The sequence below is a fragment of the Drosophila ananassae genome, chromosome 2L (assembly GCF_017639315.1).
Source record: "Drosophila ananassae strain 14024-0371.13 chromosome 2L, ASM1763931v2, whole genome shotgun sequence".
Lineage (NCBI taxonomy): Eukaryota > Metazoa > Arthropoda > Insecta > Diptera > Drosophilidae > Drosophila > Drosophila ananassae.
In genome coordinates this window covers 8,516,067-8,539,576 of record NC_057927.1, presented here as the reverse complement: position 1 = coordinate 8,539,576, position 23,510 = coordinate 8,516,067, and the positions used below count along the sequence as shown (strand labels likewise).

At 46.4% G+C, this 23,510-nt stretch overlaps 4 protein-coding genes across 6 annotated transcripts in view; 1 reads left to right on the top strand and 3 right to left on the bottom strand.

Moving 5' to 3' along the window:
- Positions 1–9,760, bottom strand: part of LOC6500812 (proteoglycan Cow) — a 43,603-nt gene extending 33,843 nt beyond the window's left edge. For both annotated transcript variants that reach the window (XM_014911256.3, XM_001953924.4), the window contains exon 1: positions 9,188–9,760. In XM_014911256.3, the coding sequence (XP_014766742.1) occupies positions 9,188–9,322 (135 nt within the window). In that variant the 5' untranslated portion in view covers positions 9,323–9,760. The remainder of the gene's footprint in view (positions 1–9,187) is intronic.
- A 1,357-nt stretch (positions 9,761–11,117) lies between these two features.
- On the bottom strand, positions 11,118–15,264 carry LOC6500811 (dentin sialophosphoprotein). Its single transcript, XM_001953923.4, has 8 exons — positions 14,727–15,264; positions 14,521–14,615; positions 14,275–14,451; positions 14,023–14,214; positions 12,507–13,954; positions 12,116–12,442; positions 11,950–12,054; positions 11,118–11,895 (listed from the first exon to the last, which is right to left on the bottom strand). Exons 1-8 carry the CDS (start codon positions 14,764–14,766, stop codon positions 11,835–11,837), a joined length of 2,445 nt encoding a protein of 814 aa, XP_001953959.1. The 5' UTR covers positions 14,767–15,264; the 3' UTR covers positions 11,118–11,834.
- Positions 15,265–15,561: 297 nt separating this feature from the next.
- On the top strand, positions 15,562–21,033 carry LOC6499771 (arf-GAP with coiled-coil, ANK repeat and PH domain-containing protein 2). 2 transcript variants are annotated; one of them, XM_014910732.3, is made up of 10 exons: positions 15,562–15,950; positions 17,139–17,255; positions 17,326–17,419; positions 17,484–17,648; positions 17,720–17,863; positions 18,185–18,480; positions 18,636–18,773; positions 18,840–18,998; positions 19,071–20,213; positions 20,268–21,033. In XM_014910732.3, the coding sequence occupies exons 1-10, from the start codon at positions 15,898–15,900 to the stop codon at positions 20,452–20,454; spliced, it is 2,496 nt and encodes an 831-aa protein (XP_014766218.1). In that variant the 5' UTR covers positions 15,562–15,897; the 3' UTR covers positions 20,455–21,033. The 2 variants fall into 2 exon arrangements, with proteins under 2 accessions (XP_014766218.1, XP_001953958.1); XM_001953922.4 differs by having other exon boundaries at positions 15,563–15,950; positions 18,657–18,773.
- On the bottom strand, positions 20,743–23,149 carry LOC6500810 (zinc finger and BTB domain-containing protein 17). The gene is made up of 3 exons (XM_001953921.4): positions 22,006–23,149; positions 21,812–21,945; positions 20,743–21,758 (listed from the first exon to the last, which is right to left on the bottom strand). Exons 1-3 carry the CDS (start codon positions 23,063–23,065, stop codon positions 21,048–21,050), a joined length of 1,905 nt encoding a protein of 634 aa, XP_001953957.1. The 5' UTR covers positions 23,066–23,149; the 3' UTR covers positions 20,743–21,047.
- Between the last annotated feature and the right edge of the window lie 361 nt (positions 23,150–23,510).

Here is a 23,510-nt window from a genome sequence, read left to right as displayed (position 1 = left end):
GTTTATGACGAATAAAATCCAACACAATAACCATAAAGAAGGAAAAAACTCGCTGCCAATTAAATTCAATTTACTTGTGACTGCTGCGGCTCGATGTCCTCAGTCCTACAAACATTATGGCCCTACAATTAAAATCCAAGATTAAACGAGCTAAGGCTTGTCTCTCCGTATATAGTATGTATTTTTGTACACTTGAAGAAGGTCTATCGTGTTGTAAGCATACTGCTTCAGTCTAATATTGGTGTTTTTCTAAGTGTATTTTATATATTTAACTGGAGACAACAAAGTTTCCTTTATGTGACACACAGGCAATTGCCAGCGCCTTGTTGCCACAGCTGCACAGTGGGCCGCACAGGCTGCCCAGGTGTCCATGGCGAATATAAATTAATTTTGAATTAGAAGAGAGCCCGGAAAAGAAGACTACCTCGAGTGGAGGTTAATATGCCATAGATCAAAGTCAAGCTCTAGATGGAAACCCATTTGCCACCAACCCTCTCGGCCAGGCCCGACCAGGCTGTGCCCGGGCTGAATATCCTGTCTAAAGGATAATAAACGTAAGTCAGCCTCAGCTGACTGAAAAGTGTCATTAAAGCCCGAGCACGCCCACACACGCACTCACACACGCTTAATAAAGTCAATTGAAGCCTCCGCTGCGAGTGTGAGTTCGAGTGTGTGGGGCAAATAATTTATTTTGTCGTTAAGCTTAACTCCACGCCACACAAGGAGAAGGCAGTTGGCAAAAAAAGCCAAGAAGAGAGGCAAACTAATTAACTTGTTTAGCGCCGGAGCCGCACAATTTCTACGCTTCGCAGCTTAAGCTTAAGCGACGCTCCCGCAACTAATGAGCTTCTGGGCGGAGCTAGTGCGTGATTGTGGCTGTATGGGTAAGTGGTGTATATGTGTTGGTGACATTACCAGCGAAAAGTCGGGAGAATTCTTCTAAAAAGTTTGCGCCTGATTAAGCCCTTGCGGCCATGGCCATAAGTGGTAGTGTGGGCCGGAAAAATGGTTTTGGCAGTTCAGCTATCTAGTTCCAAGTTTGGGAATTTAACGAGCTTAGGTTTTAAAAATATAAAAATGTAAGAAAATACTTTCAATAGAAACTCTCCGGGAATGTTGACTTTAGCGTAGCTCTACTGTCGCTGAGCAAACTTTATTGCATACGCCCAGGCGCAATATGAGACCGTAGCGGAAATGGCTTTGCAAGTCAGGCCAAAAAAGGCAACAACGAGAAACATGGCAAAGCAAAGCAAAAGCAAGTTTGCTTGCTGCTTGTATGCAGCAGCTTTTCAGCTGTTTTTCTGCTGCTTTTCTGTTGCTTTTCCGATGCTTTTCTGCCGCTACTGGTGCTGCGCATCAACGCGTCGCGACTTGGTGTCGTCGGCATGGGCCAGCAATTGCAATTTCATTTCCGGTTTCTGGCTCTTTATTCGAGCTGCTTTCCTTTTCCACTATTTTTTTTTTTTTTTTTTTTTGTTTTTTTGGCGTCTGTATATTTGCAGTCGCCATTGCGTTTTATTTTTGAGCAATAAGTATTTTTTGGCTGGCGCTGCTGCTTCTGCTGTTTCAGCTTCTGTTTTTGTTTTGTTTGGGCTTTTGCGCAGACTTTCGCACAGATACGGTGAAATTCTTGCATAAACTTTTGGCAGCAGACGGCAGGAGGAAGGACTGGAGCTACTGGTGCAGGGGTACTGGAGCGAACCTAGATAGCGAAGGCATCTAATTGAAACAGAGCAAAGGAATGCACCGAATGGGGGCGGAGTCCCAGCACCGAAGTAACAAAGTGCAACAGGAAGTGGGAACAGCAGCTGAAATTGAATTTGCCACGAAAATGCAAAGTGAGCTGAAATAAAAATTTAATTTTCTCTTCCTTCGTGATTGGAGTGCTGCGGAAAGCGGAAAGTCTTAAAAAAACAAACTACATGGGCAAATTATTAAAGAATTCAAGACCTTTTCCGGCATTCTCAATCAACTGTCATCGCCTGCCCCTAACTTTTCAAAGTTTAGATCTATTTTTCCACTTATCATTGTCGAAGGCTCTTCTCTGTCAAAAGTCCAAAGTCCAATGGCTAATTGCAACTTGAATGGGAAACTTTGCCACTTTTATTATCTTTCCTTTTTTTGGGGTTTCACTTACTGTGTTTACTTTGGCCCAAGAGACATTTCATCATTGCCCTTTGCCGCAGGCGAACACTGCGTATACGCAATATTATTTTTACAACTGTCAGCAGTCGTTAGCCGGAAAAAAAAAGTTTCCTGCTTCCAACTTTCAACCGAGAATAAAGTTTCGTTGACAATTTGTCAGGGATTTTTGACTATTTCCCAAGGAGTCGAAGGACTGGCCGAGCCGACGAAGCTGACTTGGCAGAAGAGCAAGACGAGAGAGACACTTTTCGGAATTTGATAACTGCTGGAAAAACTTTAGCCCAGCTTTTAGTTCAGTTTTTTTTGCTAAGAACATAATATCCATCTTGCTCTCAGACTGGAGGGGCTCCAGCAACTAATTGCATAATTTGTATGCAGGATTATGCTGGCTGAATGCAATTTCTTTGGCCCGCACACGCCCCCATTATGGAATAAAAGGAAAGAAACAACTTTTATGTGCAACGTTTCGTTTTTGGCTTTTGGGTTTCGGTTTTCTTACGTTACGTTTCGTTCCGAAGAGCCTCCATTGTGTTTTGCTTTTATGCCGTAAATTATTATCGCCTCCCTGGCCCGCTCCATACCGCATGCCATTCTGCTCCTGCAGCGTGTTACATATCCTACCCTCTTCATTTTCAGCTTGCGAACTGTTATTATCTGTCTCCTTGCTCGTTCGTACATTTACGGTCCTTTTCCCTCCTAAAATTCGTTATAGCCGAGTGTATCCTTTTCGGTGCATGTGTGTGTGTGTGTGTGTGTGTGTGAGCCTGAGTTATCGCATACAAGCTATAAACTCACAGTCGAAGTAGCGAACGTTATAATTTATTTATGGTAATGCGTACGCGCACATACACACAGAGACAGCGACAGCGACAGGACCAGAACCAGAGCCAAAAGAAAGGATCCTGCAACTCTGCAGTGTCTCTGGCAAAAAGTTTTATGTGCGCACTACCAACCACACCCGAAAAGTCGTTTCGTTTAACGTCCATGCCGAATCCCTTTATCTTGCTTTTAATTTTTCCACGGCACCTTGCAGCTAAAATATTAAATCAACTTTTTCGTCCTTTTACGGTACAGCATTCTTTCCCTTTCCCGTAGTTCGTCCGGTCCAGTCCACACCAGGCAGCCCCTTCAAGTCGAGCATCAACGATGTCAAATGTCAATCACAACATGAAGGGAAATTTAATATAGCAAATTGTAATGTCAAGAATGTTCGTTCGTCAGCAAACTTAATATCAAAATGAGAGTTTTTCGTGGAAATTCATGTAAGCATCATGCCAATGGCCGCCGGCAAGTTGTTTTCCCTGCCAAGGTCGGATTACGTATACGAAGTGTGTGCCGAGCACATATCTTTTGACTTCATTTTGGGATGGAATGGAAAATGTTGTGCGTCAACCGCAGACAGGCCATACAAACAATTAATATGCATAATTTGTAACTGTTTTCGTTGTCGTCGTCGACGAGGGCGTCGCCTCGTCTTGAAATCACAGCCAGCAAGCTGTCAGCATTCGCAGCTCCTTGAGTCCTTCGGCCATAAATAATGACAGCTTAACAGGCTGGCACTCGGCAGACCAAGCGACATCCCATCTGACATGTGCTTAGCTGCCATAAAGCCTAATGCCGATGGAATGCCATAGCAATGGCCCCATTGTGTTGAGTAATTGATAGGCCCAGGCCTAGGTGACAGTTTCGGGCGAGAGATTCGCATCTTCGCATATTCGATTTGGGCCAAACGGATAACCGTAGCATCAGAGCACGCCGCAGCCGATGCTGAAGCCGAAGCCTCTTGAAAACTCATTAGTTGCAATATGTGGACCAGAAACTGGACCAGATCTCCTTTGTCCGGGGCATCATCTTGCTGCTATTAATTAAAATTGCACACATGCACGCAGCCCGACTGGGGCTATGAAAATTTAATATTTCCCAGCCAGTAAATACAGATGTTGCTGGTAAAGCAAACAAGAACTGACAAACTCACACACTCGACCAGCTCGTCTTACATAATCAGTTAAGTGGCACACATATACACCTAGGGGCGAAAAAATACTTCCCAAAAGCGTATGATTTATGGAGAAGACTTTGTTGGAACAATCCAGATGGTTTTGTTCAAAAAAGCCCTATATCCTTGACCACCACTGTTCATATGAGCTGGGCTCAATAGATATAGCTGGGAATATGGAGTGGCTCCAGCCTGCCACACAACAATATGAAAGTGAAAAATGAGTTTGCTCAAGTTTTCCCCTTCAAGCCGAGCTAGTCGGAGAAAAAATGTTTTAGTTTTGCCTCAGCCTGACATCGGAGTTCGGGTGCTGTTGCTCTGGCTGCTTCAAAACCAATTTGTCTTAGTGCAAGATTTATGAAACATTCGCCCTCCAGGACAAAAAAGGCAGGAAAAAGCGGCTAGGCTCTTAAGCGGAGCAAATACGTTTGGCCTAAATCCGAGTTAAGCTGTTAATTAGTCTCAACGATCAAAGGAAACAGGCAGCCAACTGCCAGGGGCAGATTCGGATCAAATCCTTTGCTTCCCCGTTCCGTTCCTCATCCCACGTCCTTGTGCTGTTGCATTTTCGTGCTGTTCATTTCATAAGCGATTCCCGGGAATTTTTCCCGGGAAACCCCTCTCACATCGCACATCGCAGCCAAATGCCATTCGAATACATGCATGCAGGCAATTTGCTGTGTGTACGTGGCCTGGACTCCTCCTCGACTCCTGGCACAAAGGAATTAACCCAGCTTGCTATTGGCAAGGACGGAATTCACAACCAGGTAGATAAGTGGGCGGGGTCCTTCGGCCGGTAACAAAAGAAGGAAAATAAATTGGAGTAAAGAGCAAACTTGGCTCAGGAATCATAAGTTTTCCTGTTTCCCCTTTTCCTGTTTTTTTTTTTCGGGATGTCTAGTTGGGTCATATTTCCTTTCCTTCGGACCAGCGGCTGTGTCACTCCTGGGAAATGCAAGAAAATTGCAAGTTTCAGACTTTTCAGCTGTTGAGGTTCCCTGCCTGGTGTTCTCTTTTTTCGATTCCTCTCTGGCATGCAATATGCAAATCTGCCTCTGCCAAAGAACCGTGGGAATGTGTCTGTGACTGGGAATGGCAATGGGATTGAGAATGAGAATGGAAATGCTAATGAAACCCCAACCGAACTACCCAACAGACTCAACACCAGAACTTCGCTTTAAGCTCCCTGGCTGATGCCACCTGAGTTTCCAGCCCCCCTAAATAGGTGCTAATACCCGGGCCAAATAGCCAAAAACAGCCGAATACTTGTGTAGTTAACTTTTACGGGCATTTTTATAACTTCTCGGGCCATGATGTCCTTGGCGATGCCGCCATATTCTAGTTAGCATGTTGGAAAGTTTCTCGGCACTGCGTGTTGGCAGTTTATGCAACAGTTTGACGACATAAAAGTTTATTGCATAACTTGCACTACACACACACACATTTTATTTAGGACCCTGGATGTCAGGGTGTTGGAGTGCCTGGACGTCAGGGGTCAAGCGGATGCTGATGCCCAGAACAGACATTATCTATCTCGGTGGCTCTCGTCCTGGCTCATAAAACCAAATCCCGAACTGACCAGCGGGGGAAGCACTTTGTGTCTAAAAGTAAAACTGTAATTTGCACACATTCTGATTTTGTTTTCAGTTTTGTGATTTAAGGTGAAGTATCCCCCTGGCTCCTGCGTCCCGCTTGCCTGTTCAGCCCTAAGTGGCGCTTATACAAAATTATGCATATCAACTTTATGGCTGGCAGCTATTTCACACACAAAAACACACACCATCTACACCATGCAAGATCATGTTTACATCTCCCCCCGAAGGGCGCTCCGTTTTGCATATATTACGCACCATAGATGGATCCTGTCTGTCAGTTGGCTCAGCTTATTTGCCGTTATTGCCATTTCCATTCACATTTTATTTTTGCGCTGGTGCAGCTATATAGTACCAGCTCCCAGCTCCCAGCTCTCAGCTCCCAAATTGGAAAGTGCACAATGCAAAGATTTATTTTCTGCTGACAAACAGAGCAGCGATTCGGAGCAGGGTAATCGATGGATAAGAGCATTTTGCCAGCCCGACAGCCCGCCTCTGTCGGAATCTGACTTGCCGTTTGTCTGGCTGATTATGTTCAGAAACTGGCTATGAATGGCTCTGGATTATGGCCGGAGGAAATGGTGGCAAATCAAAACGAATTCCTTGCAATCTAAACTAATTTATTATCATTTTTATGACTAATGCAAAGCTTACAAAACGGATCGAAATCGAGGCCCGGGAAATGGAAATGTATCTGGATGCCATGCATAAATCATAACCAATGTATTTGTATCTGTATCTATATTTGTGCGGGCTTGTGTGTGGGCCGAGCTTTTGTGCTTGATTAACGTCAACTGTTTATGGTTATTTATTTTGTGCTGCATACTTTGAGGGGGGCATTTCCTTTCTGTGGGGATTACTTCCGCCAGAGCCTCCACCTCCACCTCCACCTCCGCCTCTGCCAGATAACTCTGCCAAGCAAATTACCTTGCTTAGTATACAAACACAAAAATGATTCCATTTATTTATACCAGGCCCTGAATTGGCCCTGTTGTATAGCTCGAAGCTTAAACCTAAGCTGGGAAGTTGTTTGACTTTACTTTTTTACGATTTTTTGTTTGTCTTCTCCTTAAACTTTTGCCGACTTCTTCGAGTTGGGTGCCCTGGAAACTTTTCAATTAAAAAGCAAATCAAGAGGGGTCACAGAAATTCCGAATTCTGGAATTCCAACCATGTGTCAAAACTCAGAAATCGCAAAAATCGCACTTAACTGGAAACAATTTGGCTACGTCAACTTTTCAAATAATTTATGCCGTTTGGCGGAAACTTTTCTCAATAAAAAGTCAAATTCATTGTCTGTAAGTGAGAGTGCGATTAGCCAGACTGCAGAGCCATAAAAAATAAGTGCTGGAAAATATATAAAAAAATAAGTACAAAGCGAAAAGAGAATTAGATGACATCAAAGTGAAATTTATGCGGAAACAAAAGCCCAGGCTGAGGCCCGAGCTGTAAATTGCTTGGTTATACTTGTTTTGTATGGAACACACGCGCAGGACCCACAAGGACACATGTGGATTCGTTTTGGCAACTGTTTAAAATTCTGCGTATGCGTGTTCCCTGGAAAAAAAATTTCTTAAATTTCTTTTTTCTCCCTATTCCTTGCTATGGAAACTTTTGCGATTCGCAATAATTTTGCTTGACGGCCGCCTGTCTTTCGGTGCGTGCGTATGTGTGTGTGTGTATATTTAACGGCACACAAACTGCCATTCTGGGCTATTAGCAAACACACACACCCACACGCACGCATACTCAGGAGGCAAAGAATCCAACAATGGCCGAGCAAGGCGAAGCAAAGAGCAAGAGAAAACGGAAAGGAAGCGCTGAGAAATAAAACCAAAATGGCAAACAAAACAAACACAACACACAAAACGGAATACAACCAAAAATAAAATAACAAAAAGAACTAGTCCAGGGAAGAGAAAAGAAATTCAGAAAAAAAACGCCTAGCAAAAAGAACAGAGAAAAAAATTTAGGGACTACACATTACAATTTTATTTAAAACAAGATTTTTTACAAATCATAGTCATAAGTATATTGTTCTTTTAGAATAAAATTGAAAAGGACTAGATACTTTTTTAGAGATATAAAGAGATTAAATTATAAATTAGTGTATACATTAAAATTTGTATTTCAATTCAAAAACCCATAACCGAATTTCGAAATCCCTGACCTCCCTGTGTAGCAACCATTGGAGGAAAAGTAAAAAAGACGGCGTCGACATTGCGTCTGTGAATAACAGTCATCGAAGAGGGGCAGTGGGTGGACTGGGTGGCTTAGCTCGGCAGTTGGGGTGGTGCGTGTTGGCAGCCAGACCGGGCGAAAGCAGCTTAGAGCTTACTTCATAGTTTACGCGCAGCCAAACGACAACAAGACAACTGCCAAATGCTATTGATTTTCCTCTTTCTTCTTGGCTCTTGTCTCTTGTCTCTTGTCTCTTTCTTCTGGTGTCCTCCTCCTCGATTGGGTCCGATTCCGTCCCCGGATAGGCTCCCGATATGTAGGCCTCCCCCTCTCCCGACCCGGCCGGGCAGACAGGTGCGTGCTAAAGACCAGAACAAGCACGCTCGGAGTCATGGATAGCAGGCTCAGCCGGGTCAGGAGGAGTACCAACTACTACAAATCGGATTTGTGTGAGTAATTGGCACGTCGGATTTCTTTTCTTTTTGTTTTCTCTTTGTTTTTTGGCCTGGAAGTGTGGTCGGGGGCGGAGCAGGAAAAATACAAACAAACAACAGAAAAAACAGGAAGTTGTTGGTGCGAAACCCCAGCAACGACGGGCTGAGTGAAAAGTTGGCCAAATGAAAGCGCAATTGCGTTATATTATATGTGGAACTCATAGCATAGCTCGCAGGGAAAAAATTTCAAATTATTTTTAAACTGAATATTTCTTATTTGGATTCGGGTCGAATCAGGGGAGACTCCCTGACCAGACCATTCATAATTATATTTTTACTGCTGTGGGATAAAAATAACAGTAGAACATCAACAGTAAACATATTTTAAAAAAAGTATAAATGTCATTTTTTATATTAAAACATGTCAAAGAACTATGATAGATTAGTAATGATAATAGGCCCTAAAATACAGAATTATCCCAAAAGTTCATTGTACCTCATTGCCCTTATTTCTGGGCAATAAAAATTCAGTTCTCATTCGATACTCATTAATTTCATAGGACAGTTCTGATAATGATCTGTGATTTTTTCCCTGTGCACACACACACTCAGTTGCTCCTCGGAGGGTAGTTAAATGTCGGCAGTCAGCTTAAAGCGTATTAAGGAGGACAGACAGGAAGGCAGGCAAGCAACTGAAAGGCGGAGATTGGGTCTGAAACGGAGACTCAGACGGAGAATCAGACTTACGGGAAACGGAGACGGAGTCGGAGGCGGACGTGGAGAAGGAGACCAAACCGGAGACAGTAAATGGGGCTACTGTGAAGCCATTTGGGACTTACCTCATCGATAAACTCAAAATCGCCGCCCGTCTCGCCGACGTACTTCTTCTTTCTGGCCTCGGAGCTGCCAATCAGGCTGGATGACATCAACACCAGTGCCAGACAAGCGCTGGCAATCAGCGGCGAGTGCTTCATGGTGTTCGGAAACAGGAACAGGAGATGGCTGGAGCTGCGGCTATGAGCTGTGGTGACACTAACGGTTAACGGTTAACGGTTAACGGCAACCGTGGTCCTGCTGGTTCTAGAGGAAGTGCTCTAAGCGATTCGCCCTGGGTGTGTGTTGACAAGTTCCGCTTTCGCAGTGTTTAATCGCTGTCCTGTGGAAAAGTACGGACGCCTCCTCCGGTTTACGCACCAACACGCACACTCACTGGCACACACACTCGCTCGTCTCGCACACTGAAGCAGCAACAACTATGAATGACAATGAGTTTTGGTCTTGCTTTTGCAATCGCAGGCGCCTCCGCGTTGGATGCAGTGCAGCCTGGTCACGGAACTCTGGTGAACTGAACTGAAGGCGACGCGGCCGAAACGTAAACTGAGCGCCTCCGAGTCGGATTCCTTTCTAAGTGGCAGCCATGGCGTCGAGAATCGAGCAGTATTGGAATTTTGCGACACCAGCGCCGAGAGGTCTAAGAGTGCACAAGGATGTGCTAAGAGAGGAGCTGGAAGCTCCTGCCAGTTCTAGCGTTGCCAGGCACATATTAAGAATAAACTTTTTAGTTACAATTATCTTGATTTCATTTCAAGATTAAAAAGTAATATTGGATTAACCAGGTATGTAGTCCTTATTTTTATGGAATTTCCTTTTAATTATCCTGTAAATAAAATAAACTTCAATGGAACAAAATATTTAAAAATATTCCACTTTTCTCCCAGAGAGTTCAGTGTACTGCACGGCGTATGCGCAATATGGCCAGGGTTTCCTCTCCGCTCTTCCCCTCTCTCCGAAGCCCCACTCTGGACGCCACCACCACCCTCCGGCACTACTACCAGACTTTTCCAGACAGCCACCACCAACAAACAGACTGGCATTCGGCCAAAATCGATTTTCCGGACTCTCTTCTAGAACTGGCAGCTCTCAGAGTGCTGGAATGCTAGACTCTCTTAGAAGGTTATGCGGCTGGAGCTGCCAAAGGATCGGACCGGGGGCGGCGGGTCGTGAATCTGCCACTGGCGCCTAATGCGAACTCGCACATCCCAAATGGACTTGGAGTTCTTCCTTCTGGCCGCCCCTGTCGCTCTGGCTGGCTGTTGATTTTTATGTATCGGCGCTTGGCACACTTGGCACACGATGGGACGCGACGCTTTTGCTCCTGCCGCTGCTACTGCTTCTGCTGCTGGCCGGGAAACCCCCAAAACCATTTAACGCGTCAGCATCAGCGTCAGCGCGCCTCGGAGGCTGGCCAAAGCTGGCCCTTTCAGCCGGAATCGGAACTAGAGTCCCAGCCACGTTGTAGCCCAGCCCGGACCCGTAGACTCTGTCAGTTTCAAATTAATAGCCACGCACACCACCCCCTCCTGCTCATTCTCGTCCTTGTCCCCGTCGCCGTCCCCGGCCACAGGCCTGAATAGGCGGACTGTGGTGGGGTATGCATTTATTATGTGAGTGAGCCTGAGCCCGTGCTTTGCCTTCGTTGCTGCTCTATTATAATGGCATCATTGACTTGTGCTTAGATGGCTGCTCTGGCCCGGACAAGCTTCGTTGGTGTGTGGTGGCTTCGTAGTCCGCAGTCGATGGACCGCCTCCACTTGATCCCCATTTCTGTGGCGCCGGTTGGTTGCTGACTTTTCTGAATATTTGGCCCACACTTGGGAGCCCCTTTTGGTCGTAACTTGGTCGAATTTGTCGCCGGCCAAGGGGCTTTAAACTCCGCTTGAATGGTCTCACCCCCCGAGTACCCCAAGGAACCCCGAACTCCTCTTCTAATTCTTGTAAAACTTTACATTTTATTGGATTTCCAAATGATTTTCAATCAACAAGTCCATGTTATGCAATAATATATGTGTAGTACGTTATACTTATTGTTGTTCTATCGCAGGAGGCATTGCAGAGCAAATCAAAATGATTTCCTGCTCGTGTTCAATGACTCGATAAAATGGCTTCTAAACTACACACTACTAGCAATAGGACCTGTGTGCTTCATGTCACTGCTTAAAAGCTAAACATTGTATTGTACAATAGATACATGACACCGCTTTTGACGTGACTCCACAGAACAGACAACACACAGAAATACAATGGTTCGATTATAAACACAGAACATAAAATAGTTGTATGGTAATGTGGCGGATTAATAATTATTTTTTGGTTAGTTACAAGTCTTAAACGCTTTCTAAAAAAATGGAAATGCCTGGTAATCGTTTTGTTAGTTTCGTCTGGGAAGAACTCTTAATAGTAAAATAAAAAGTTTGCGACATGCGGCAGCTGCTTCTTTTGTTCACTGGGGTGCCTAATCTTGCTAATTTATAATTTCTTCTAAATGCTACATAAAAATATATATTTCTCGTATAAAAACCTCAATACTTTTTTCTTCTTCAGCTGCTCACATTATTATTTTTTTTTTCGTTTTTGTATGAATTTTTGGCCGCATTTATTCTATGGCTAATTAAAAATTGTTCGACTGCCGGAGATTCCGTTTCCGCATTACAAATGCACCTTCAGAGATTCCATGCGCGTCACAATACGACGACGCAGCTCCGCATACCTGCGAATTGATATTGCATTATAATCGATAACATAATTTATTTGAAATATTTACCTTTCCTTGATTTTGGCCACTTCACGAGCCACTTCCTCGTCGTAACGCTCCAGAATGGCTCGGCACTCGGGCAGCGATAGATTCAAAAATTGAGCAACTTCATTACTACAGACAACAAAATCATTAGCCTAAATCAGTATAGAAGTAGCCGGTTCCCAGCTCTCACCTGATTTCATCCGTTTTGCGTGCATCTACCAAAAACAAACGCGCAACATCCTCATGCGGCCCCAGAGTGACACGGGTCACCAGGGGATACTCGTCGTCCCGCAAACGCTTCTGCTCGCCATTGTCGCGCACAATGAAGAGCGAAAAGTTTTCCGGCCGACTGTCCACCTTGTACTTCTCCAGCACCAAGTTAATAACCTCCGGCGTGGTTATAAGCGAAGACACCCAAACTGACATCTGAGAACCGTAGGGTGGTGTAAAGAACGACGTCTCCCGATTGTAGTAGTGGCCATTGATGGAGCACCGCCGTTTCAGCTTGGTGCGGGAACTAAAAAAAATAAAAACAGGTTCAATTTCAATTATGGTTTGCAATCGAGTCTTTTCGAACTTACCGGCGATTGCCGCTGCGCCGCTTGATGGCTGCAGCTCCGGTGCGAGGAGGTCTCCGCAACACTACGCCATCTTCAGTGATATGCAAACCAGCCGCACCCGCTCCATCACCCCCTGCGCCACTAGCTCCCTCGCTAGCCGTGTACAACTCTTCGGTTTGCGTCAGCTCATCCCCTGCAGCTGCACCACTTGTTATGGACGGGGCATCCGCTCGGCTCGATTCGTTCTCACTGCCGACAGTGCAATTCTCTTTGGGATAGCAGTCCATCTGGATTTGAATATACCGCGGTGGAATATCGCTGCGCCTGACAGTGGCCAAGCGATGGGGTTTTAAAGTGACGTCATCGTCGTCGTCGCTGTCGGAGTAAACAAAGCAACTGGGGCCTGATTTGGAGCGATTGATGCCCTTCTCGAAGAGCTGTCTCCCCTGCTGATATGGTTTCCTATACTCCCTGCTTGGCCCCGAAGAAGCCGCGGATGCCGACCCGCTCTTCTGCAAGGCATACTGGCGCTGCGTGGAACGCGGCGAGTCCAAGCCACTGCTGCGTAGGTTCATTGTGTCATTGATCAAAGTGGGATCAATCGAGCGCAGTGCATGCTCGCAGTTAAAGCTTTTGCTCATTACCGAGTTTTCTCCGTAGAGCTTCAGAGAATCGTGAATACGAGACGGATCAATAGGTTGATTACGCTTCAAGGTGTCATCGTTGGGCTCCTTAAATGAGTTCGCCCCATTAACGTAGTCCTGGTGAACACTGCGTTTGAAATCCTCATAGTCCATGGGTTTGAGGGTAGCATCATCGCACGTTTCGTAGTTGTCCAGCGAAGTCTCCGTCGTGGTCACTGTTGTTGTATTTTGAGTGTTGGTGTTAGATGTCAATGACCCCGTAGCGGTCATAAAGTTGTCCGAGCTGCTGGTATTCGTCGTAGTGGCAGATTGGGTTGAGCTCGACTCCGTCGTGGTCGAGGTATTTTCAGTGGAAGTTTTGCTAGGGGAACTATCGCTGGAAGATTGCGAAGACGGCAGTTTCACGGGCATTGTTTCATAAATGCGATCTTTCTCATTGTGGCGTCTCTCCACCTGCAGCAAGTCATCAATGTCGTCCCAGTCTAGTTTTTCTAGGTTATCCAATTTCGAAGGCAACGTGTTCGACACGCAACTCGTGCTAGCTGTCGGGGCCTCCACCAGAGTCCCAGAGGAATCCGTTGTTGTTGTGTCTTCGTCGTCATTCGACACCTTTCCATTGGGGACTTCCTTGCTGTTATTCGTAGTATTTGCGGAGGCATCTTCTGGAGTTGTGGGCAAATCTGATATTTCGTTTAAGCTGCACGAGTCGAAAGTCATGCTCTCGGACAGCGAGACATCCGTAGATAGCTGATCAACCTCACCGGTGGTGGTGCTTGGGGGTGCCACAGATTCACTAGCTTCATTCTCCTTATCCGAGCTACTCTCCTGGAGACGAAAGAGATTTGATTTGAGAACAATAGTACGACTTAAGTCTGCAGAAACTTTATTCTTACGTCCTGAGCTTTGGATACGCGACATGAGTTCCTTTTGCGTACCACAAATGTCCGCTGATCGTCGTCCTCCTTCAGATGAATCACTCCTTGAACGCCCCAGTAAACGCGCAGAGCTCCCTCCAGCACCAGGCGGTTGTTGACCTCACGACTCCGTATCCCCAGGCTTTTATTGTCGTAAAATTGGTTATAGACCTGCCAATTAAGGGGCGTATTATTGTTTACTCGTTGAGTTTAAGGTTTCCCTTGTTTCACCTTCAGCTTGGATTCTAGGTGATCGCGGGGCAGAGCAGGGCCGTTGACCTGGGCGGGTTTCTGGGCTCCCTTCACCCCGTAGCTCTTGTGGGACTCCACCCGCGTTCCGTGACCAAACAGCTGGGGTCCGAAGAGGGCTCCATAACAGGGTACATGGCAGTAAGGCACACCTTTGTGCTAATAAAGGAACAAAGTGGAACAAGATTACGATCGGATGATTAACTATCAGTCAGCGGATCCACGTACCTCGGCGTGCTGGCCTGGATTCAGACGTTTGCCACACTCCTCGCAGCGCAAACATTCCGGATGCCAATCGTAGCCGAGCGATTGTTTACGTTCCGCTGTATTGGATGCGAGTATAATATAAATAATTCAAATTTTATTTACGGATTACGATCAGTCTGTCGGTATGTAGGTGTGTGAGTGTGAGTTTGCGTAGGTGTGAGTATTACCAAAGTAAACGGGTTTGCCGCACTTGTGGCACTTCCACATTCCGCTAAAATGTTCCTGTTCCCGGAATGGAAGTGGGTGGGTGCTCCTCGGCCGCTGTTCTCCTGTTGTGACGTAAACTTCTCAAGTCGCTCCACGGCACGGGATCTATGCAAATGAGCTGGGAAGTGTACGAGAAACGCAAATAGAAGGCAAACGCATGGGAGGAGAGCGAGGGGTAGCGGAGTAATCACTCGGCCATCGGCGTTGGGAAACGTGCAAAACTCATCGTTTTATAAATGAAACTGGCACTGGGCACACCCACGCGACTCATGCAGGGCCTGGGCATCGGGTATCCATGCGTTCTCAAGTGGATAATTACACCAAAACAGCACCAGAACCAGAAAAAAAGAGGAGAACAAACGGCCACCAGAACAATGAAACAGTGTTGGAAAGCTCTCAGATTAGCAATTCCCAGTTACAGAGTTGCCAAGGCGGATGCTTATATTATTTTTTAAGTCCTTATTTAAATGTTTTAAAAGTTAATTAAAAAATTAGGTACAAGAATAAAGACGATGCTTTTTCAGATCATATAAAAAACTTGCCGATATGTTAATGCACATTCTCGAAAGTGCGAACACTTTCCTCGTTGTCTTTAAATTTGTAATGAAATGAACTTGCAACTTCTTGTGGCACTTTATGGACTTATTGGGTAAAAGGAATATTTAGAGGACTACTATAACTTATTGAGTATCAAGAACTTCATATATTACAAAGATCAAGACAAATTTATATTCTCTTTGGAAGGGTATATCAACCAGTAGAAAGTGTGACCATACCGCTTAAAACGAAGATTTCTGTGAGCTGTGGACGCGACCACACCATTCGTGTAGAAAGTCCGACGTTATAGTTTGTTGTCAGCCCGCTGTAAATTTTGTAAATTTGGCCCCGAATCTCGCAAATCGGCGGGTTTCGCTAATTAGGGCCATCGGTCAACGTGTGAGGCTTCCGTTCGCCGAGGATGTGAACCTCTCCCGTCTTCCAGACCTTCCAAAATCAGGCTCCCAGGGAGCACCTCAAATAGAATAAAAAGCAACAGGCCAAAATTTCGCAGGCCTCAATTAGCGAATAGCCAACAGTGCAACTGCCAGACTAGTTACTGCTGTGTATGTGTGGTTGCTTTTCCTCGGGACAATGCGCGCCACAATTGAGTTCGAGGAGTGTCTGAAGGATTCCCCAAAATTCAGGTGAGAGCCCAGGATTAACGCCACCAGTTCCCTGCGCCCTCCCGCACTGGCAGACTCCCCAGTTGGCAGTCGAGATTTGCATTGTTTCCGAGAGCAGGGCATGTAGCGTGACTGGTTGATATCAACCCAGCTACCCCCACCTCCAAGTCCGCCTTCCCGTGCTTTCCCACCCGATGTGGCTGTTAGTTGAAAACGCGGCTTAATCATCGAACAAACTTTGCACTCGATCCATCCGTCCCGTCACTGCTTTGGAATTTATCTCTAGCCCCGCTCCCCATGCCCTTGCCCTTGTCGATACCTCTGCTCCATTAATTGGCGGCCCGATGCTAGGGTCCGGTGAACGCTCGGCGCTGATTGATAAGATTTCACCCAAAATTGCCTCTTCTCCGGCAGCTAATCGCTCCCGAAAAGACACCGAAACACTTTCCCTCGTAAACGCAGCACAAATGCGGCCATAACTCGTTTGGCCCAGAAGCACCTGCAGCGGAAGTGGCTAACAAAGAAACAAGGCTAGACAGGAACGGGGTGGGATGCCAGAAAAGAGTCTAGAACAGGAAGGATTTAAGCCACCTATTGTACAAATTTTATTATCATTAATAATTAATTAAAAACGATTTTGGGAGAAGCCTAAAAACTTAAAATTTATGAATGGAATTTATTATATATTTGTTATCTAAAACCACAACAAATTCTTATCACAAATGCTACATGATATCTTTATGAATGGGAATTACTTATCTTTGAGAAATTCATTTAAATGGGGAATTAGAGGAGCACTAAAACCAAAGCAGTGCTCGACAAATCGATGGTTGGCAAAACAAAAGATGCGAGATACAAAATCGACAAAGAAGACGCAACAAAGAGATACAAAAACTTGTCCCCGGACGAGCGAGTTTCGTTTGAGACGAGTCCGGTGGTTCAATTGGAAGAGCAAATGCCGCTTTCGTAAGTCGGCATAAATTAAAACTGTCAACATAAACAGAGAGCGGGCAGCCCCACGTTCGCCCCGGCCCTACACCTCCACTTCTCTGATTAGCATTTAGCGAGGAGCAGATAGTGTTTACGCTTCCCAGCCTGTCAAAGGCAATCTTAATCGCCGACCAGAGCCAGAGCGGTGGCAGCTGTCCCTCCATCTTTGTTTACATCCCGCCGAGGTTGTGCTAACGCTACCACTTTTATTGTTTCCAGGCAATTCGTGTCCAAGGAGGAGAGCGACATCGAGCACTTGGAGCAGCGGCTGGAGAAAATCATCAAGCTGTGCAATGTGGCGGTCGAGTCGGGCAAGGAGTATGTCAAGAACCAGAGGTAACAACTTGCTATAAAGTGCGCAGTTTCTCCATACTCATGAATATTTATGTCGTTTTTCCCCCCACAGCGCCTTCGCCATGTCCTTGTGGGATCTGCAGCAGCACTTCCTCGACAACAAAAACGCTCACAACGCGCTGGGCAAGCTCATCGACTGTTTCCAGGTGCGTAAAAGGTCCCTCCTGGCAAGGAATGAATGAGTTTTTATTTACATTTCTAATCCTGAAGGAGATGAACAAGTTCCACACAATTCTATTGGATCAGGCTAGTCGAACGGTGCTGAAGAACCTTACTTTGTTTGTGAAGGACGACATCAACCAGGTGAAGGACTACAAGGGACATTTCCTCAAGGTTTCCGAGGGCTATGACAATGCGCTGATTAAAAATGCACAGGTGAAGTGCCCAGGGCTTCGGGTTTGGCCAGGGCTTGGGGTATTAATGGCTTGTTATTCTCCGATTGGCAGGCGAGCAAAAACCGGCCCCAGGAAATGCAGGAGGCAGCCAATATCCTCTCAGCCTCGAAGTCCTGCTTCCAGCACACCGCCCTGGACTATGTCAACTATATAACTTTGGCGCAGGCTCGCAAGGTCCCATCAATATTGTCGACGGTAAGCAATGCCAAGGAAGCGACATACATATCTCTTATCGGCGCCCCCCTGAGCGCCCCGGAGTGGCAGTGTACAATATAAACAAGTTGGTGGGATTTGTTTTTGTTATGACGTCACTAAATTGATATGAATGTGCGACTGTATGGGTTGCATATCTAGAACCATTGATCGGAGCCGTTGAGTCAGTCTCCTGGCACTTAGAAATGGAGAGTAGTTTCAGTTGTATGTCAGAAGCGCTCGAAGACGGTCGAACCGGAGAACAATAGCATAGTTTTATTGTCTTTGGCACGTTTTTTGCTGATCTGTGCATTTTTTTGGCAGCTGCTGGACTACTATCAGGCGTGCGTGACCTACTACCATCAGGGCTTCGACCTGTGCAACGACTTCGACGAGTTCTTCAAGAACATCAGCGAGGATTTGGGTACACTCCGGGGCGACTACCACCAGCTAGAGAAGGCAATGCAGAATCGGCACATGAGCGTGAATCGCTACTGCGACTCCAACACAAACAGCACGTCCAACAAAATCGAGGGCTATCTGTTCAAGAAGAAGTCTAAGGGCTTCAAGACCTGGTGCCGAAGGTGGTTCTACCTCAGCGACAACCAGCTGGTGTACAGGTGCGCACTCCCATATTCCTACCATCATCCCTGCATCCATATCTTAGACAATCCAATCCAATCCATCTGCTTGCCTAGTTAATCGTTAAACTTTTGATTTCTGTGATGTTTTTGTTGTGTGGTGTTATGTGATGTGTTTGGCCGTTGCGCTGAAGTGATTTGGATTCGCATTGCAGAAAACGCAGCAACGAGGACTCGTTCTCGGTCATGGAGGAGGACCTCCGTATATGCAGTGTGCGTCCGGTGAACGAGGGCGATCGCCGCTTTTGCTTCGAGGTCATCTCCCCCACCAAGTAAGTTTTCACTCAGCAGGTTTAAATTCAGATTTTAATATTTCACTAATTTCTTTCCCGCTATAGATCCCACATCTTGCAGGCGGACTCGGCGGACATGCTCTCTCTGTGGATCTCGGCGTTGCAGCACAGCATCGGGGCAGCCATCCAGCACGACTCCACCAACCACCATTCACGGCCCCAGTCCACGACCACACCAAACGCCCTACCCGCAAAGCGCAGAATGTGCGTTATTTTTATTCACATGCTCTAGCATGAATCATATTGTAAAGCTTTGCCACTTTTTTCCCACTACAGCCACTGGGAGGAGTTCCTGAAGATACCGGGCAATGCTCAGTGTTGCGACTGCCGCAGTCCCAATCCGCGCTGGGCCTCCATTAATCTGGGCATCACTCTGTGCATCGAGTGTTCGGGCGTCCATCGCAGCCTGGGCGTCCACTACAGCAAGGTGCGCTCTCTAACGCTGGACGCCTGGGAGACGGAGAACGTCAAGGTGATGATGGAGCTGGGAAACGAAGTGATCAACAAGATATACGAGGCGCGTGTTGGCGAGAACTGCGATCTACGGCAGCCGACCGAGCAGTGCGGCATCGGGGTACGGGAGGCCTGGATTAAGGCCAAGTATGTGGAGCGACGGTTTGTTTGCGGAATGCCCAAACCGCAGGAGCTCCTGGCCAGCGAGACTGCCGAAGTGCTCAGCATAAGTAGTGGTCTGCTGGAAGAAGGAGACACGAGCGTTAAGAAGCGGGCAACACTTTCGCTGGGAGGAACTCGCAAGTGGTCGGTGAAGAAGTACCGAAGAAGGCGACAGCAGCGTCCCCTTCCAAAAACCCTCAGTGACGATCCTAGCATTTATAATACGTGCAAAACTGGTGACGAATTGGACGACGACGACGATGACGAATCCATAAACATTCCCTCGATGTCTCTGAGCATTTCCCGTGATGACTTGCTGGTAATTGGTGGTGACTTGGAGCTGGACACCTTTGAGACGCCGTGCATTCTGGGCAGCGATCAGGAGAGTACAGAGGGTGAGTCCGATCCAGATGTTCCCGACGAGATGCCCTTCTCCCAGCTAGACGCAAATCAGTTGCTCTACAAAGCATCAGTGGCGCACAACCTGCCGGTGATGTGCATGGCGTTCGCCCTGGGTGCTGACAAAAACTGGAAGAACCCCCTGGACAGGCAGCGGTCGTTCCTGCACCAAGCTGTCATATCCGGATCAGTGATGGCCTGTGAATACCTACTGTTGAACGGAGCTGCGATCGATGCAGTCGATGAGCTGGGCTACACGGCACTGCACATATCCACGGCCAAAGGACACATTGCCCAGGTTTATTTGCTTCTGAAGCACAAGGCTGCCTATGATCTGGCCTCCAGTGATGGCAAGAAGGCTTTAGATATTGCGGTGGATCAAGAAAACGCTGACATCGTGACGCTGTGAGTAGAAAATAATCGGGTCAACTACCTTTTTTAACGATATGTTTCTCTTAGACTTCGATTGACAAGGCTAAACGACGAGATTGGCCCCAACGATGAGTTCAACGGTGAGGATGAGACGTACAGGGACGTAATGAAGGACTTCTCCAATTTCGCGTCCAGCCAGCCACGCATGCTGAGGCAGAGAAACGACTCGAACACCTTGGAATCGCAGCGCAGCTCGCTCACTAACTCCGACTAGCAGAGGCGGAAGGGTTTTGATTAAAGAGTACTCGTTATGTTGGATACTGCATCGATTAGTAGGCTAGGTTTATTGGATTGTTGTTGGCTTTACGACTCATTAATCAGAAATGTTGAACGGTTTCGATTTCGTTCTGGCTCGAGCTCGATTCCCTATGGTAATCTCACTTGAAAGGCGCTTCCGTATATACAAAAAAGAATGCATTTTATAATTGTATTTTGCATCCAGATTTCGATTTCTTGGCGTTCGATTGTTGGCGTTTAGCTTAAGTTTAAAGTTTAGTGGCAATTGCATTCGTATTCCCAGTCGTAGGGGAAATGAGTTTATTAACAATACGAGTATTCGCCTATATTGTACATCATCTTATGTGGTATTTATTAACGATATTGTAAAACGTATGTCTAGCTAGCTATTATATGGTATAATCCTGTTAAAGAACTGTTCCAATTTGTGTAATTGTTTGCTAAACTGTTTAACGCTGCATGTTTTCTAAATGTTTTAACGCAACATATTGATATTTGGTGCCAACCGTTTGTGAGCCCTCCAGTTCGCGAATAAAGTTGTATGATATTCAAGCAACCCTTCGAATTTCCTTACAACGCCTGAAATTCCGGATCGCTCATTTCAGCGTCGGTGGTGTTGTCCTCCGACTTGTTAGAAATCTTGTGCACAGTTTGTACGTGGCGCTGCACGGCACTGCGATCGTTGAACTGTCTGCCACATTCTTTACAGGCAAAGAAAATCCCAGAGTGGGTTACCAAGTGTCGACTTAGACCAGACATATGATGGAAACTCCGCGGGCAGAGATGACACTTGTGGGAACGGTCGCTGCCCAAGTGCACTCGTCTGATGTGCTGATGCAGGTTGGATTTTTGAGCGAAGCAGCTCGAGCAGTGGGGACACTTGTGCCGCTTGGCCCCCGTGTGCGTGTCCATGTGACGCTTAAGAACCTCGCGCTGAGAGAAGGATTGGTCGCACTCTTCGCACTTGAACGGCTTCACTCCTGTGTGGATGATCATGTGACGCTTAAGGGAGCTGGAACACGATAGTTGCAACTCGCAGATGGGACATTTCAGAGTTCCACCCTTGCCGCTTTTCAAGCCCTTGACGTGCGTGTTCATATGACGGGTAAACATTCTCTCTGTGGCAAAAGCCACCGGACACAATTGGCACTGGAACGTCTTTACCGTGTCCGACACTCTTCCTGCTCGAGGCTGTCCTTCACGTGGTGTTTGTTTAAAGACAAGGTCATTCGTTCGCTTCCTTTTTGCGGGTTGCGGTTCATCGCTGGATTTGTCCTTGGCCTGAAATATACACTATTCAGTTATGATTTAAATAAATAATTACCCATTCCTACCAGTATTATAACGTTATCTTCAAATTTATAGACCTGCTGCTCCTCAGACATCTCGCTGTCCAAGTTAAAGACCACAACATCCTCCAACGCTGAAGGTTTCTCTCCGCTGAACTGAATTTCCCCATTTTCTCTAACTAGAATAGATAGTTTTTGTCAGTCTTAAGTCATTTTTTTATAAAATATTTAATATTTACTGTTGTAGGAGGTACAATCGTTGTCGTCCTCAAAATCCGGAGTGGAATTCGGTTTGGTATCCTCGTTATTAGTCGAATTGATTATGTAAAACCGGTCGTCTTCGGTTCCTTCCACATCGCCAGCCCCCACCATTTTGATGTCCCGGAAATCCTCTCCGGTTTGTGCAGCTGCCTCGTCCATGTCGATAGTGCCCAGCTCAATCTCGTCAGCTGGCAAAGACTCCGCACTACCGCCAAGGAGGATCTCTTCTTCGTCACTTTTCACTTTTATGCACTGCAGGGAGGACTTTGAGGTCGTGATCAGACGTAGCTTGGCAAGAGCCTTACTGGCTGGTTTGGAGGATGTCTGTGCAGTTGAAGAAGTCTTGGGCATGGACTTGGCCTCTGATTCTTCAGTGCTGTCAATAACCTCCCATATTCCCGCTTTTTTCTCGGTGAGAAAGACCTCCAACTCTCCCACAAGTCTGACTATCTGCTCCTTGCGAGCCTCCTCGGTGACCTCCGCGCGCAACTCTTCGCGCACATCGCTGCGCACCTCCTGGGCCAGATCCTTTCGCAATTCGACGGACAGTTTTAGGCGCAGCTCCTCTTGCGACTCCAACAACCGCTTGGCCAGCTCCTTCTCCTGCTGCTCCTTAGCCTCATCTCGTCGCTTCTCCTCAGCTTCTTCCCGCCCCTTGTCTTGCTTACTGATAAAAGCAATTGAGTCCTCGAACTCCAGCTCATCTTCGTCGTAGTCGTCGTCATCCGGATCCTTGCAGAAAACACGACTCCTTTTCCCAAGTCCCAACAGGCGTATGTGCTTGCGGAGCTTCTTTTCTGCTGCCTGGCAGCGCTGTCGGAAAAGGAAGAACTTTTCCAGCTGGTATCGGCACTCGACGCATATCTTCTTGGGCAGGCTGTCCCCCGGCTTGGCGTCCAGGGCTATGCACGCCATAAGACGGACAGGAATCGACAGCTGCGAGTCGTCCTCGGCAAAGATCCCGTAGGCCTCCTGGTGCTGCTTCAGACACAGGCGGCAAATAGTTGCCAAATCCGGATAAGACGACGGATCTCCCATCTAGTGGCGCTTTTATGTGTTTATTTACTTCAACTCGATGGCGTCTTTTGGCATTGTAATAGGGTTGTCAAAGTATCAAAATATCGATACGTTTTTATCGAAATATGCAATTTTGCCTAATTATAGTTATCGAAAAAAGGAGAATTACTTTTTTTAAATTTTACCGACTTAAGAAATAGCTGCCTTTGTCGAAATGTTGGGAGGATTTTTACTTTAAACCCACGATCTTTTTAATTTCCCAATTATAAAGGCCCATGATAGAAACTGAGAAAAATGGGAAAATGGGTCCATGGGAAAAATGGAAATAAAATCAATAAAAAATCTATTTCTAGGTTTTGATGCAGATTGGTAGGGAATTGATCTGCGAGTCGTTTGAGGTATTCCTCTCAAGTATCGGATGAAAATTGAAAAAGATATAGACATCGCTGTGGGCCATATAAGCCGT

Excerpts from the sequence above, each read along its gene's own strand:
- LOC6499771 (XM_014910732.3), top strand. The coding sequence starts at position 15,898 with ATGCGCGCCACAATTGAGTTCGAGGAGTGTCTGAAGGATTCCCCAAAA. Across the intron at positions 17,256-17,325 it reads GAGTATGTCAAGAACCAGAG|CGCCTTCGCCATGTCCTTGT; the intron begins GTAACAACTTGC and ends TTCCCCCCACAG. Across the intron at positions 17,649-17,719 it reads CGCTGATTAAAAATGCACAG|GCGAGCAAAAACCGGCCCCA; the intron begins GTGAAGTGCCCA and ends TCCGATTGGCAG.
- LOC6500811 (XM_001953923.4), bottom strand. The coding sequence starts at position 14,766 with ATGTGGAAGTGCCACAAGTGCGGCAAACCCGTTTACTTTG. Across the intron at positions 12,443-12,506 it reads CGGCGCAGCGGCAATCGCCG|TTCCCGCACCAAGCTGAAAC; the intron begins GTAAGTTCGAAA and ends TATTTTTTTTAG. Across the intron at positions 12,055-12,115 it reads CGCAAAACGGATGAAATCAG|TAATGAAGTTGCTCAATTTT; the intron begins GTGAGAGCTGGG and ends TGTTGTCTGTAG.
- LOC6500810 (XM_001953921.4), bottom strand. The coding sequence starts at position 23,065 with ATGGGAGATCCGTCGTCTTATCCGGATTTGGCAACTATTTGCCGCCTG. Across the intron at positions 21,946-22,005 it reads CGATTGTACCTCCTACAACA|TTAGAGAAAATGGGGAAATT; the intron begins GTAAATATTAAA and ends TATCTATTCTAG. Across the intron at positions 21,759-21,811 it reads AAGATAACGTTATAATACTG|GCCAAGGACAAATCCAGCGA; the intron begins GTAGGAATGGGT and ends TGTATATTTCAG.